The 14,975-nt window shown below is 43.1% G+C and overlaps 1 protein-coding gene and 1 long non-coding RNA gene across 4 annotated transcripts in view; one reads left to right on the top strand and one right to left on the bottom strand.

The window, feature by feature from the left end:
• Nucleotides 1-9,205, top strand: part of Eif5b (eukaryotic translation initiation factor 5B) — a 25,189-nt gene extending 15,984 nt beyond the window's left edge. For all 3 annotated transcript variants that reach the window (XM_070659575.1, XM_070659574.1, XM_070659576.1), the window contains 2 exons: nucleotides 5,903-6,064; nucleotides 8,488-9,205. In XM_070659575.1, the coding sequence (XP_070515676.1) occupies nucleotides 5,903-6,064; nucleotides 8,488-8,595 (270 nt within the window). In that variant the 3' untranslated portion in view covers nucleotides 8,596-9,205. The remainder of the gene's footprint in view (nucleotides 1-5,902; nucleotides 6,065-8,487) is intronic.
• LOC139104225 (uncharacterized) lies at nucleotides 6,063-14,975 on the bottom strand. Its single transcript, XR_011546008.1, has 3 exons — nucleotides 14,366-14,975; nucleotides 6,967-7,352; nucleotides 6,063-6,870 (listed from the first exon to the last, which is right to left on the bottom strand). It is a non-coding gene; the product is annotated as an uncharacterized lncRNA (long non-coding RNA).

Raw genomic sequence — 14,975 nt, 5'->3', positions numbered from 1 at the left:
TTTTCCGGCGGAAAGGCGCTCGTACATAGAACCGTTCTTTCTTCCTCACCCATACCGCCTCTCTTTCTCTCTTTTTCCCCTGCGTGCTGTTTCCTCTTCCTTTTCCTTGGGGCATACGCCGTGGCATGCGCGTGCAAATTTGCGGCGGATAGGAATTTCAAGTCAGAGAGGATATCTCTCTATTGAGAGATATTTAGACCGCGACGTTTCGCAATTACCCGCAATGCACGCGGTTGTTATTCTCTCAAGTACGAATGAGCTCCTACGCGAAAACTATCTTTTCTGATTTTATGAACCGTCCGTAGAACAGAAAAGTATGCGAGATACCCTAGGAAAAGAGATTAATTTGTCTTTTGATAAAAAGAAGAAAAAAAAATTTGGTGAATTAGATCTACATATTTTTTTTTTTTTTTTTTTTTTTTTTTTTTGTAAAAAAGAAAAAAAAGTTATTTCTAAATAACGTTTCGTCGACGCAAAAATTGTCATTTGGCATTGCGCTCATTATTATAAAGGGGAGAATTAGAGGAAAGAGCAACTAGTGGAACGGAAGCGAGAACGGGAAAGAAGAGGTGGAGGGAAACGTCTGGCCGGATACGAGGTTTCCAATGTCGGCGAGATCGTTTTACTCGAGCTTGTGATTAATTCTGCCAACGATGATAAAAAAAAAAAAAAAAAAAAAAAAAACGTGGCGGAAAAGGAGTAAGCAACTCCGGCACACGTGGAGGAGATAGGCTTACGTTCGTTGAATACCACACGCGAGGAGCAGGCTTTTAATCCCAGAAGCGAGACGTTTGTCTAATCTCAAATCCGCCTAATGTGTATTTAAAGATAGTTTGCTGAACAAAATTATCCGCAAAAACAATATGCAATATTATTTCCGGGAAATGACGCGCGATCCTCGAATATATCTCGAAGGTCTTTCTTTTAGTTTCAAGACTGATTTGAGCACCTCGTACGATCGCATTGCTTCACCGTGTGTTGCACTTTAACAAAATCATACTTATTATTTTAAGAACTGTGACTTTATATCTAAATGCAATTTAATAGTTTTCATTGTTACATTTTATTATACGTACGCGTTGTTTCTTTTTTTTTTTTTTAATTTTTTTTTATTGAGGTCGCATCATATAGAAACGCGGGTGTCTTTTGCTAATTATCAATTTGATTTTTGATTGATTTTTCCGCGGTGAAATTTCAAGCCGCGAACGTAAGTGTCGAAATAATGCCCACAAAAGACGAGAACGCGCACGAGGAGGCACAAATCTCGATTAACAGCGTTTAAAAGCACCGACGACGCACACGGGGTGTCCGTTAGAGCCGCAGACTCTCGTCGCGCAAACTATAAAGCTTTCTAAATTGGTGCGGGCTACGAAAATAGACTTCCGGTTCCCGTGTTGCGCGCGCGTGAGTCCGCTCGCTCGGAGACGCGTCGCGACACGCCACGTCTGCTATCTAGTATGCCAAGAACAGTTCCTCCCCCTCGACTTCTGTCTATCCTTGCACGCATTTGCGATTAATACGATCGCCTATTGCACGACGCACGTTACAAGGCATATCAGACCGCGGAACTCGTTGCGCTTTATTGTATCGGTACTTACGACGATGTATAACACTCTTACAAATAGATAACGATACCAGCTTATACAAAGAGTTTATTAGAGCTTAATAGAGTATATAATGCAAACGTATAAATCGTTTGTTTTCTGCATACGCTCGGTGAGACTGGCTTTTCGTGTGAATCTTGTAGCATCGTGCAACTCTTTATTTCCAGAGAGACGGATTTCGATGAACGGAAACCTTTCGAGGGTGCTCTATCTTTTTTGTTTCCGTGCGTCTTTTAACGTTGCGTTTACCGTTACGCCCCCGCTGCAATCGGACCGTAAAGTTTGCATGTAAATCTCGTCCCCGCGGAATAAATAATCACATCGTCTTTCAATCTTGTGCTGGAATCTTGCCGCATCTCGCGAACAGTATCTTGGGATCGCGAGAGAATCCTTTTCCAGTCTCTCTCTCTCTCTCTCTTTTGCCGCGAACCAAGTGGAACTTACGGTACATACGACGGAGCATGACGTGACGTACGCAGGTGCAACTTACGTAGTCTAGCGTGATTTTCGCGGAACGAAGCGAGCCTTCGGCTAGGCATCTCGTGCAGTCGCATATATCTGCAGATTCCCATTTCGCGTCGAGAAAGGATCGACCTTCAAATGGCGCTCGCGCGCTTGGTGCCAAGGTCGAGGTTCTCGCTATACTTCTTTCTAGGAACTCCTTTCTTCTCTTTTTATTCCGCGCGTTCTCAAAGCTGCACGTCAACAGCTGTTCTCTTCCACGGCATCCACGATACAAATTTATGACAAGTCCTCCCTCCCCTTCCCTCCTTTTTATTTTGTTTTGTGTTTTAAAAATCATTTTTAGTACAGGGCCGCAAATTTTACTCTCAAAATTGTCTACCTCTCCCCGCAGCTATAATTATAGTACGATTGTGCATGACAGCGTAATAAATGCGAAAGGTATTGCCAAAACTTATCAAAGAAACTGCGGCAAACGAGTGGGTGTTTATACAAATGGTTAGATGGTTCAACATCGGAAGACGTGTGCGGATGCACGCTTTTCCGTTTAGTTCGCCTATAAGCATTAACCTGGCCGATTCTGCGAGTCTCTTCTCCGCCCACGTGGCGCAACGAGAAAGATCCTCACGTCTTTCGCACACTTGAGACAAGATAAATCTAAAGTAGACCCTATATATATATATATATATATATATATATATATATATATATATATATATATATATATATATATATATATATACACATGTGGGCCCACGCGTAACGTCTCTACGGACCCGCTTGTATTCGAGAGAGCGAGACTATGTCGCTCTCGCCTCTCTCGCGTTCCATTGACATGTTAATCGTAAAGGAAAAGCGTGCCGATAACGCTCGTAATGGCTTCCGTAATTTCAGAAGATGAGGGACCGACCAGATTTTTAAGCTGCAAAGCTATTAACTTTCCTTCTCCCTTTTAGTCATGTACCTGGGGATAATCCTCTTTTTCTCGGCGAGAAGAGACTATATCTAACACGTCAATCGAAAATGTTTTAAATACCACGGCTAGAATATCATTTTCAAATCAGAGATACTATTTCTCTATTTTTTTTTATCCGATATTTTTTTATTAAAAAGGAAAGAAAAAAAAAAAAAACACTTGAAATCACGGCCTATTTTAGATGAAACTATCTAGTTTCTGGGCAAATGTTCAACTTTTATATGCCTGAAATTCCTAGGAGGTGAAAAAAAAAACGTCAGTCATAAAATATGTCGCGTAATATTATACATTTGCGAGACGTGAACGAAGAGAAAAGAAGGAACGGAAGAGAAATACGAAATTAACGGTTGGTCCTTCGAGAGTCTCGAATTTTATCTTAAAACTTGGAGCGGTTCAGAGAACGGAGCCGAGAGAGGATTGTAGACGCGCGGTGCGATAGGTTGGAAGAAAGGGCGGAGAAGGTCGAGGCGGAGGACGAACAAGGTTCATTTGCCCGCCTGCACACGTGCACCTATATGGTAATTCCTTTCGGTCGCGGCGGAGTGTCGAGAATTTGACGACGGGGGTACGCCGTAAAAGTACGCCGACCACAGAAGAGCTGTATCGTGGAACATGCACGGCACGGAGAAACGGATGATCGTATCTTTTTTTTCCACGTCTGAGCTGATTAACTCCGACACGCACAATATTCTCTGTATGACGCGTATGCATTTTTCGTTCCTTGACACCGCACATGTAATTATTGCATTAAAATATAATTTGAAAAAGAATAAGAGAAAAAGATAGACGTCCGTAGCGAATAACAGATTCTGACTTTTCCATTTAAACTCGACAAAATTTAAGATTAAAACGTGGATCTGTATGCGTATGTGTATATAATTTCAAGTATTCTTTCCGTCGCGAAACTGTAGGTATATAGGAAAAAAAAAAAAAAAAAAATTGTTCAAGTTGCTTCAATTATCGGCCAGTTAACCATGGATTGGATACGAAATGATTTGATCAGCCAAGCAAGGTACTGCTCTCTTGGCGTGGGTTTCGGAATACACATATTCGACCGGTCATTGTCCACTTAACGATAACGTGGCTTGTCGTGTGCGTCCATGTTGCAACTCGTGCGATCTGTATCACCTTTCAACATGTTTCGTGTAATTTCAATATCTCTACTTTCGACCATAGTCCAAGAAAAGGGACGGATCTTTTTAATCTAAAAAAAAAAAAAAAAAAAAACATTCCACTTTTTTGTTAATCGTTATCTTGGTAATGTGCTTTTTAATATCTTATAAATATTCGCACTTATGGAATAATAATTTCCCCCTCCTGCAACGTCTCGAGTACACACGTAATTAACGCATTTGGATGCGAGATAAATATTTAAACGTAGATAGAGACGTAATGGAGCCAAGGTTTTACCTCTCGCGGTCCACTGGGTGAGATAAATCGATGTCTCTCTTTCAGGACGCGTGATAATAGGTATTATAGACGGAACGGATGGATGCTATAGGGTACTGATTGCGTAATAGATGATCCTCCGGTGCGCCTACGGAGAGATATTACGGAAGCCGGTCTCTTTTTCAATCGTTGATCAGTCCTAGTTGCTCTAACGAGTCCGAGTTTGTCGTCCACTTTTACGTTCTCGCGGCTGCAGGTGTGTCGTGAGCAACGGAGCAACGTGCTTTTTCGCTTACGTAGAAACAGGGTGTTCCAAACGACAATTTTTCGACCAACCTAATTATATCTGTCTTTCTATTTTTCGATTTTTTTCTTCTTCTCGTATACTTGCGATCTAAAACTTTTGCTTAGGTCGATTTGCCGTAAATTTATTTATTGAAAATCAACATGTTGAGAATAGTACAGCTTTTTGTCCTTTTAACAAAAAGCTAGCTCGCGCCTATATTCTCTACCTATATTTACGAACACCCGGTGGATCAGTCTACAACGAAACAGCCTACTGCGTGCCGGCCTACGTGTATATGCGGGTATCGCCTGCCTGCCTGCCTGCCTGCCTGCCTGCCTGCCTGCCTGCCTGCCTGCCTGCTTGCCTGCCTGCTTGCCTGCCTGCCTGCCTACCTACCTACCTACCTACCTACCTACCTACCTACCTACCTACCTACCTACTTGGTTCACCGATTCTCGCTGGTATTCACGACGAAAATGCGTACCCACGTCTCGGACTCGGTTAGCGAAGCAGGCACGGTTCGACTCAGCTCAGCTCAGCTCAGCCTGACTGTGCCGTTCAGGTATACTCGCTGGCCGTCTCGACTTCCGGTCGCAGTAAAGGTGTGCCTAGGCGGAGTTATACCCACGCGACCAGACGTCGACGATCGATGACGGAAAAAAAAAAAAAACAAGACCCACAGAAAATCGCGCTACTATACCGAAGCTTTCTTCGTGGAATAGATCTGGCTTATTATTACAATAATTTTTACATTCAGCTATCGGTTCTGACGCGCTATAAATGCTAAAAAGCGCACAAACGGACGTGCGCTCGGTGTCGCATTACTATCTACTTATCTTTGTAAAGAAACAAGAGGAAGCTACGGCTAGCAAATCCATAATTTTTACACCTTTAATCAGATTTCGCTGAGATTGCAAATCTGAAAATAAGTGTCCGCATTAACGAAACTTTGATATTGGTAGAAGAATTTTTTTGGGTATAAAATTCTTCGTAATTTATCTTTCACTTGTATAATGTATTTCTGCCAATTAATTAAGAACTTGTATAAGACGATTTAAGCGTTAAATATATGTAACGATAAATGTTATACGATTCGGTCGTTGAAAACATTACATGCTTTTTCATCACGAAATGTGTCGGATACCATTTCTCTATATTAATTAATATGTTCATCTATTGTTTCAGTTCGTTGACTTGGGCATGGTAACTAGCATAGAGTATAATCATAAATCCGTAGAAACGGCTAGAAAGGGTCAAGAGGTCTGCATAAAAATCGAGCCTGTCCCAGGAGAAGCACCCAAGATGTTCGGCCGCCATTTCGAGGCAAAAGATTTCCTCGTCAGCAAGGTAAGTACCCTAATTGTTAAACGATCGTAATAAACAGTTATAGATCGAGCAACATTAATTCTATTTTTTAACTTATAATAATTAGAATTTAATTATAATTGCATATGAAATTATATATAAACGAACGTTACGTCCAACTGTTGGAGTAATCGATTAGTTTTAAATTCAGCTTTTTTGAGAAAAAAAAAAAAAAAAAGAGAGAGAGCTTGTTAAATTTCGTATTATTCCATTAGTGTTTTAAAGCACGCAAAACTGAAAAGCTCATTTTTGCCTTGACGCAAATTCAACTTACAATTAGTATGCGAGACCTAGATCGAAAAAGGAAGATGAACATCCGGTGGCGATCGTTCGCCCGCCATCGGCTTCCGGCCTTCGTAGAAGCTCGCTACCTTTTTCCCTCCGCTCATCCCTTCCCTTCTCCCTCCATCATCTACTCTTTTTCCTTTTTCGTTTTCTTCCTTCGAGCGAAGATATCGACTATGGGACGAGTTCCCGCATTCGCTCAGATGCTTCTAATGTCCACGTGTGCAAAAAATAAGTTTCCCTAATTATTTTTATTTAATTATTATATTAATCGTGTTCTCTTACCGTGGGCTTTAAAGCAACTATCTCGATGACGCATCTCTTTGAATTTTAAGAGAATTTTAGAAGCAAAAATTTGAAATTTTATTTTATAAATTATAAATAATAATTAGATCGATTAGATTCGCGTCAGCATCTGCGAAAATAATTAATGAAGGACTAAAAGGAAGGCTAAGAGCCACTTTCAACGCAGATCACATCTTGACTGTTATCTGTTTCTAATTCTGAAAATTAAAATAAGATAAGATGCAAGTTCAACGAGATTAAAGTTAGTCTGCCTTTGTAGAAATAATTCCAAGTGGATTTTAAATTTTAATTACCTTTTTTTTTTTAATTACTCTGCAGCTTTTACGATTATTTTTATATAAATGCGCATAAGGACAGTTACAATCGTCAATCAAGACGGAGGTTTCGGGGACTTTTTTTTTTTTCTCCCTGCGAGAAACGGTACCCGGTGCCTTTTCTTTGTACAAACCGACGTCTCATCTTCATTCTTTCCCTTCTTCCTTCCCTCTTCACCCGTCCTTCTCTATCCGTCCCGCTTCTCCTTCCTTTTTCCACAGGCCTCTTCTATCGTGCTTCAAGCACCTTCCTGTGCTTTGGTAGGCAAGCGGAAGTCGTCGTTACCGTTCGGTTCATGGAATCAGTTCCGGAAGTATCTTGTTCCCACGACAATTCTCCCGAAGCCGCTGATCCGCTGACACGTCTGTTTATACGGAGGAAATAGAGCAAATGCTTCTGCTTTTTAACGCTCGAAGAAAATTCTTCCCGAAAAGGTGTTCGGATCAAATAAACGTTCACCTTTTCCTTCAAATATACATTTTTTTTTTTTTTTCCTTAAGATCAATTTTTCTTCTTATGTAAGCAAGAAGCTGACAGACGGAATAATATTTCTCCCTACCACTTTTCGGAGACGCGTTTATTTACCCGATTGCGAAAATAGTCTTCTAATTTCGGTGTGGCAAAAAAAGAAAAATGTATCATGGAAAACCGTGACTGAATATCATGTGAGCGTGAAGCATCGGAAAGTTTTTCCGAAATATAGTATCTCGAAATGACCGATCGACGTGGCACGTCTTTGATTCTACGCTGCCGTTCACCACGCGAGCCAAAATTGCATATTAATGTTCGAGACGTGTAATCGCGATGACGAGCGTCGCGCGAAAAACTTAAACTTTCAAATTAGTTCTGCGCTTTGCGCTGTCGGTGAAATTTTTTATGATTACCACGAACTGTTGTATATTCAACGTTCCACGTATTTTACGAGCGGTAATACGGATGTTGGAGGAAGGAAGGGAAACACGTACGAGAATGCGTGATGGAGAAAGAGAGATAGAGAGGATGAGAAGCGGCGAGGAGCAAGGAAAGCTGGAAGGGGCGTGGCGGGAGGCAGGCGTCCTCAATAGCCGCGTAAAACCACCATTGTGACCGATCCATGAATGAAACGGGACTTCCGGCCAAGAGTGGGGGCGGAAACAGTTGTGAAGCGTTACGTTTCCGAATGGTTCGATGTGCGTGCACGTACGCGACAACGAGCTCTATTTTTCTATTCGTAAAAACCGTGAAAATTAAGCATAAAAAGATGCGTCGGAAAAAATAGCACACACGGCTGTATTATGAAACTGCCCGTTATTTTATTTAAATTTCGCTTTTAACAGATCATTCTTGCCACGTCACATGAATGACGCCTATGTTTTCGTTACAAGAGTTGCGTCATTCGTCCCATCAAAGTTTTCGATCGGTCGGCTCGATTTAATTCTAATATATTATAAATGTAACATAGTGCATTTTTTTTTTTTTTTAATCCAATAACGAAAACGCCGTATCTCAAACTGTTACAGATAAGCAGACAAAGTATAGACGCGTGCAAGGAGTACTTCAGAGATGACCTGCTGAAAACAGATTGGCAACTCATGGTGGAATTGAAGAAGCTCTTCCAGATACTCTAGGATACGATGAGAATCGCGATGGCGACATTGTCCAAGAGCCTCTTACTTTCCCGACGGCTGCTCGGCGAGAAAATTCGACCCGTCAAACTTTAGCAAATGCCTCTTCGATCGTCATCGAGCTTTCCCCAACGATGCAGATGTCGCAGAATATGTCTCTACAATGTGGCATGCTCGAATCTATCTTTCATCTTGAACGTGAATCAACCTTTGATCCTTCAGCATCGCGAAGAATCACCAAAAATTTCACGGCATTGTTGACGAGCACGCTGGCCAGAAGAGATGCAAAGATGATCTCGAGCTCGCTGGTGCACGGCGTCCTTGAAAACGCATGCGGGGCTTTCGAGGACGATCGACGGGAGACGATCGCGTCGGATTTCGTGATTGCATTCCGAGTATTTATCAAGTACCGCGAAAGTGATACACCGTATCTTAAACGATGAGCAGGAAGAGAACGTAGCCAGTCGCATCGGAGAGGAAGCTTCTTGGAAGTGCGCATAAGAAGATCACTCCGCATGGGGCGTCGCGGACAACAATGTTCTGAATACACGGAAAAGAGAAAATGGAGAGTTTGCGAGCGAGAGAGAAATAGAGAGAGAGAGAGAGAGAGAGAGAGAGAGAGAGAAGAAAAAAAAATAGAGCGTACAACGTGTGGCGTTAATGAATGAAATAACCGCGCCGAGAATTTTGTGTGTTTTATATATGTAATCTCTTTGTATAAGATAAGCGCAGTTTTGCGTTCGGAAAATAAAGACTACGCGTTTTCGCAACAAAAAAGGAAAAAAAAAAAAAGAGGATACCGGGTTTGTTATCCTTTCTTGATATCCATTTATTCCGGATATATTTTATATGTCCCAAGTGTTCGCCACTACTGGCGAATATTAATTTTTAAAAGTAAACTTTTCTATATTTTTTGGAAAAATTATTACATATTTTTATTTATAACACATTTGTGAACGTCGCAACTTATTTTTCCAATTAAAAAATTCAAGTATTATTTGCACAAATAATTTAATGTGCTGAAAATGTTTAGTAAAACTTCAACAAAAATATGAAATACTAATTTGCTCTATTTTGCCATGACGCAAGTAGAAATTATTATATTATTACCTGCCCTATGTTGTCCAGGGAAAAATATTAAAAGCGTAAATATAAGTACATAAAAAATTAAGCAATACGACTCGGAGAAAAAAGCTATAGTTCTATTTAGACCCTTTTTCTGACTATCACCTCCATTACACGCGTCCCTTTATTAAGACTTTCGACATTATGTTCACCCCGACCGTGGGAACGCGTGGTTTTAATTGCCCGAGAGTGGTAATAACGTCAGAAAGAAACTCGAGAAATAAATCGACGATGAGGAGGAGGAGGAGGAACGGAACGACGACGATGACGATGATGACGTGTAACGTTACGCGGTAGATCGCGTATCGTTCTCGAATTCTGTCGAGAAGCGTCCTTTCCCTCTTTGGCACTACCGGAAGCGGTATACAAAAATAGATTGTGGGCGTGTAAGATCGATTATGTCGCGCGTAATCGAGAGAAAATGAACGTTATCACGTCGAAAAGTATCCTAAGAGTTTGCTATATATTCACACAAAATGTAGACTCACTTATATAAGTTATAACTTTTAATCGGTTTATCCGATTCCCTCTTTCCTCCTCTCGTTCCTGACGCAATTCCGTCTTATGTGCGCGCTACTTTAACGCGTATTATCTTACACACATTATTACATATACCGATGTACGTGCGGACGTACACATACTCGCGTTTCCTCTACGTCTCTTCCCTTTTCTGCCTTCGAATAACGTCACAAGTCGATGCCACGTCTTGCGATCGTAAGATATGAACCATAGGCCAGCGTCAACAATTGATGACGTGAGTGAATGATAATGCGAAAAAATCAATGTTAATGTTTCTGCTTATTTTGCGATTTAAAAAAAGAGACGTTTACATTATTTATTTTCCGTTGCTGAATAGAGGGAAAAAAAAAAAAAAACGAGAGCAAACTCATCTTTAATATTAAGTTCTTTGTCAAAGATTTTAAAACATTTAGTTGCCAAGCAAAAATTGAGAAATCTAGTAAAGTATCTTTTAAAGTATAGATTTATTACATCCTGTGAACAATTTAGAAAAAAAGTTGCTAAAAATTATATTAAATATTACATTCTAATCAATTCATTAGGTAAATAATAAATTTTTATGTAGTTTAAAGAATTTAATTCCAATTAATCGGAGAATTCCGGCTTTTTTAAGTTGTTGGAATTCGCCGCTGATTGGAGTTGGAAAATATGTCGTGTCCTTGCTGGGAGCAAGAGCGCGGGTCGGCAAGTTGTGCTCAATAAACGCGTACGTCATTTCGAGTCATTCATGCATCTGCAGGTTGACTGTCTCTCTCTCTCTCTCTCTCTCTCTCTGTCTACCTCATTCCCTCGCAAACTCTTCCCTCCGCTTTTATCTTTCAAAATCTACCCATTTTTCCGACAGTCATTATTAAACGTAGGGCAAAGTGTTGAGAAAAAAAAAAAAAAAAAAGAAAAAGAGAGTGTGCATAATTGTGAAAATACGAGTATTATTTTATTTCGCCACTGCTACGCCGAGAACAGTAATTTCTTTATATCGTCTGAATAATTTACTTAATTAGAGACAATTAACCTCCGTAATTCCTAAAAGCGATCGTTGAGGAAAGTAGTACGAGACGGGACGGAAGCGGAGATATTAGACTTATTCCGATAAATTCATTTCGTTTTATATTACAATCGGAAAAATTGCGGTATTAAAAAAATTGTTTTAGCTTTGGAATCTTGTTGAAAAATGTACAACTGACTCGGCTCTAGAAAATCTTTCTCCGGAGAAGGGAAGGGAATATGTAGAAAAGCTGGAAAGAGACCCACGTGGGGGAGCCTCGCTCGATCGAAAGAGAATTTTTATGGATGAATAAGCATGAATTGCGACCCGGGACGACGCACCGTTCCCGCTCGAAAAATCCCGTCGTTGTATTTGACGCGGCATAAAACTTCCGACGTGAATGCGACTGTTGGTCGACTCATTGAGAACGTGCTGTTCCCGGCGCTATGAAAGAAGGGCGATACTACTGGAGGGGTCGAGGAAAATAGAGGAAGTGCACGCGGTTCTAGGGAGAAAGACGAAGAGAAAGAATATGAAAGTGAATGAGCGAGCAAAAGAGGAAAAGAGAGAAGAGAGGGCTGAATGGAAGGGAAGGGGGCAGAGGGGAACGTTTCCACACCGGATATCCTCTCGAGGGAAGCGGTGCACGCGATTCGCATCGCCGCCACACCCGGGTGTAAATAGATATAAACGTCGCCGCTCTCGTATTACTAACAGTATAAATGGCTGAGGAAAAACGGCCGGAGCTCCGACGATGCGTTGGATCGAAATCGTTGGAATCAACGCGAGATACTAGTCTCACCGAGCGAAAGCAATGCAGAACGGCGTATCGCGCCATGCGTTGATTGACACACATTGCGAATCCAGCATTATTTCCTATAATAAATGTGTCCACGCCCTATGTCATCGTCTTCTAATAAGAAGACGACTCTTATATACAAATGATTATATTGTACAATGACGTCGAAAAGTTAATAATTTCCAAAAAATTGTTATTTTGTCAAGTGCTTTTTGTTATTCTCAGGTAGTCGATCGCCACGCGTTTTCCTGCGATTCGAAGAAAAAGCAAACGATGGATTCGAGGGAGTCCCACGATTAATACATTCCTCGTACCGTTGCGTGAATCACGAATTAACCGATGAGCACCTCGCGGCTACAGCAACGAGGAAGCACGTTTCGCTGCTTCTCGGAATAAGGTATGTCATATTTCGCCTACGGTTACGTTCGAAACGACGTTGTTCCACGACGATTCGCTAAAGTGCATCGTCCCGACCACGACCACGTAAGCGAATGTTTAAGAGCTGCGTTTCACGAATAAATTTCCCGACATCCGATATAACGCTACGAGTCGCGTATATATAGACCGTTAATTAAATATTGTAAAATAATTCTAAACCGAAATCGCGTTCGGTCTCGGTCGTGCCATCAAGAATATCATATTTTACGTTCTCTCATCTCACGCTGCGTCTGCCTTATGGAACAGGCGGGTCGGGGATATAGGAGGAGCAACGCGCCCACAAACGTATATTTAATACACACAAGGCACCTCCGTACGCGACATATCCGCGAGCAAATGGAGTGAACGAGTTGCGTGGCGGCGGCGAGAGGAGGGAAGAGAGGAAGAAGGAGGATTGGCAGGAAAGGAGGAGAAAGAGATCGCGGGAGCTGGAACGAGCGACAAGGACGAAAGAGGATGTAGTCGGCGAACGTTTACGAAGAGAATCGAGTCGTCTCGACATATGGGACAGGAGTTCAATACGCGCCGCGAAATCGCTCTTGCGACGTTCGATCACCTGAACCTGAACACGGCTATCGCTCCTACTATCGCTACCGTTTAGTTTCTCTCAAACGCGACCCATTCTCCGGAAGGATTCCAATTGCTAAAAACGCATCTCGTTCTTTAACGCAAGATTTTCTTTTTTTTCTTTTTTATACCAAACTTGGGAAATACATATTTTAACATAATAAAGAATTATAAACTTATATTTTGAGTACGAAACGTGAAAAATAGAGGATTACATCTTAGGTAATTAAAACAAGAAGAAATGTCAGCGCGAATCGTGACGTTACGAACGTGTAACCGCATACCCGAGCAAAAGTAAATAAGGGGTAAATATAACTGTGCAACGTGAGATGAGAGCTGAGAAATTGTAGCGATAGAGGAGAATTTGGCTTGAAATTAGGTCGCTTTCGAGAGATAGATTTACTTCGTATTCGCATGCCCCGAAGAGAGAAGGCCCGGAGGTGGTGCGACTCGGTCGTGGTCGCGCAACACGAGCATGAATGAAGTATCACGTCTGGCTAGCTGTTTGTACGGTGTACGCGAGCGAGCGAGCGAGCGAGCGAACGAACGAACGAACGAACGCGGGACGGGAGGGTGGAGAAGGGTCGGCCTGGTCTCGCAGGCGTCACGGTTCTTCGGTGGTGGATGGGAAGAGGTAAGAGGCGGACGGGGGGGACATGTGCACGATGTGCGGGCGTAGCGCACATACATACTCGTCGCGGCCTCTCAATGCTGGAGCGCGCATGCGTCTTCTCCGCGACTCGGCCAGACGAAGAAGAGAGAATGACGAACGAGAGAAAAAGAGACGGAGCATCGTTCGCGTTGTTACACGCGAGCCGCGAGTCTCCCAACGGCAGCAACGCCGGACGTTAGCCGCGCCGGTCGTTTCAGAAAGTCAGGGGCACGATCGCCCCAAGGGAGCAAGAAGGAAAAGCAACGACGGCCGTGCGGTATTTTGTGGATGGAGCGTCCCCGCGCGCTCCGCCGCGTCGGACACTTTTAACGCGCGCGGCTGCGGACTGCGGCTACGACTACGACTGCCTTCCCCGTCGTCGGTATAGTTTGTTAGCGCGCATACGGCGGACGACGCGACCTGGGCCACCCGAACGAAAACGAGTCCCCGTCGCGCGAGTGCGGGACGTAGAGAGTGCCGGTGCTGCCACGTTTTTTTTTTTTTTTCCCTCAGACCCTGAAGCGCGCGATGCGTCGTCGTCCAGGGTGCGACGCGCGAGCCGTGACGGAGGTTAGGTAGACCGAGGAACGCGCGACAACGAACGAGAGTGGACAACCGAAGACTGATTGCGAGTGGACAGAGGTTTCGGTATAAAGGTACTCGAGGGAACATATACATCCGTACGTACGCGTTATCCAGAAACTTGTTGACGCTGTTGAGAGACAAATATCTCGGGGAAGAGAAAAGTGACGTCGTCGAAATAGGAGGGGGCTTCGACTGCTTCGAGTAGAGCGCGATCCGCGGCTGGTTCGCGAGCTACACCGGGCATGGCCGCCGAGGCCAGCTGAACTTGTTGCGCGATCGTCTCACTCCCGCGCATCGGAGAAACGGCACAGTCTCGCTCGCTTCGTCGTCGGCACCATCGGTCGAGCGAGCGAACGAAGGAATGAAGAAACGAATGAACGAACGAAAGGACAAACGAGGAGACGCGCGCGCGTCCATTCGTTGACGCACCCTCCCGCGTGCAATCGCTCACTCTTCGTTCGCCTGTCCGCGTCGCTTACCTTTTCGGCCAGCTCGTTTTTTTTTTTTTTTTTTTAATTTTACTCGGCCCGCTCGTAACCCCGTTCTCGTCTCGACAACGCGGCGAAAAAGAAGAGAGGGAAGATGCGAACGCGCGCACCATCGCACGCGGAATTCCCGACGACAATGATTACGTGCGAGTAAGACGTTGCGAACTATCGGCGAATCGATCGAAATACCATTGCGACGCGAGATAGACGTCATTCGTTGCGCAC

Source organism: Cardiocondyla obscurior, linkage group LG07 (assembly GCF_019399895.1).
Source record: "Cardiocondyla obscurior isolate alpha-2009 linkage group LG07, Cobs3.1, whole genome shotgun sequence".
Classification (NCBI taxonomy): domain Eukaryota; kingdom Metazoa; phylum Arthropoda; class Insecta; order Hymenoptera; family Formicidae; genus Cardiocondyla; species Cardiocondyla obscurior.
Note: the sequence above shows the minus strand (reverse complement) of the source record. Positions and strands in the feature narration are given on the sequence as shown.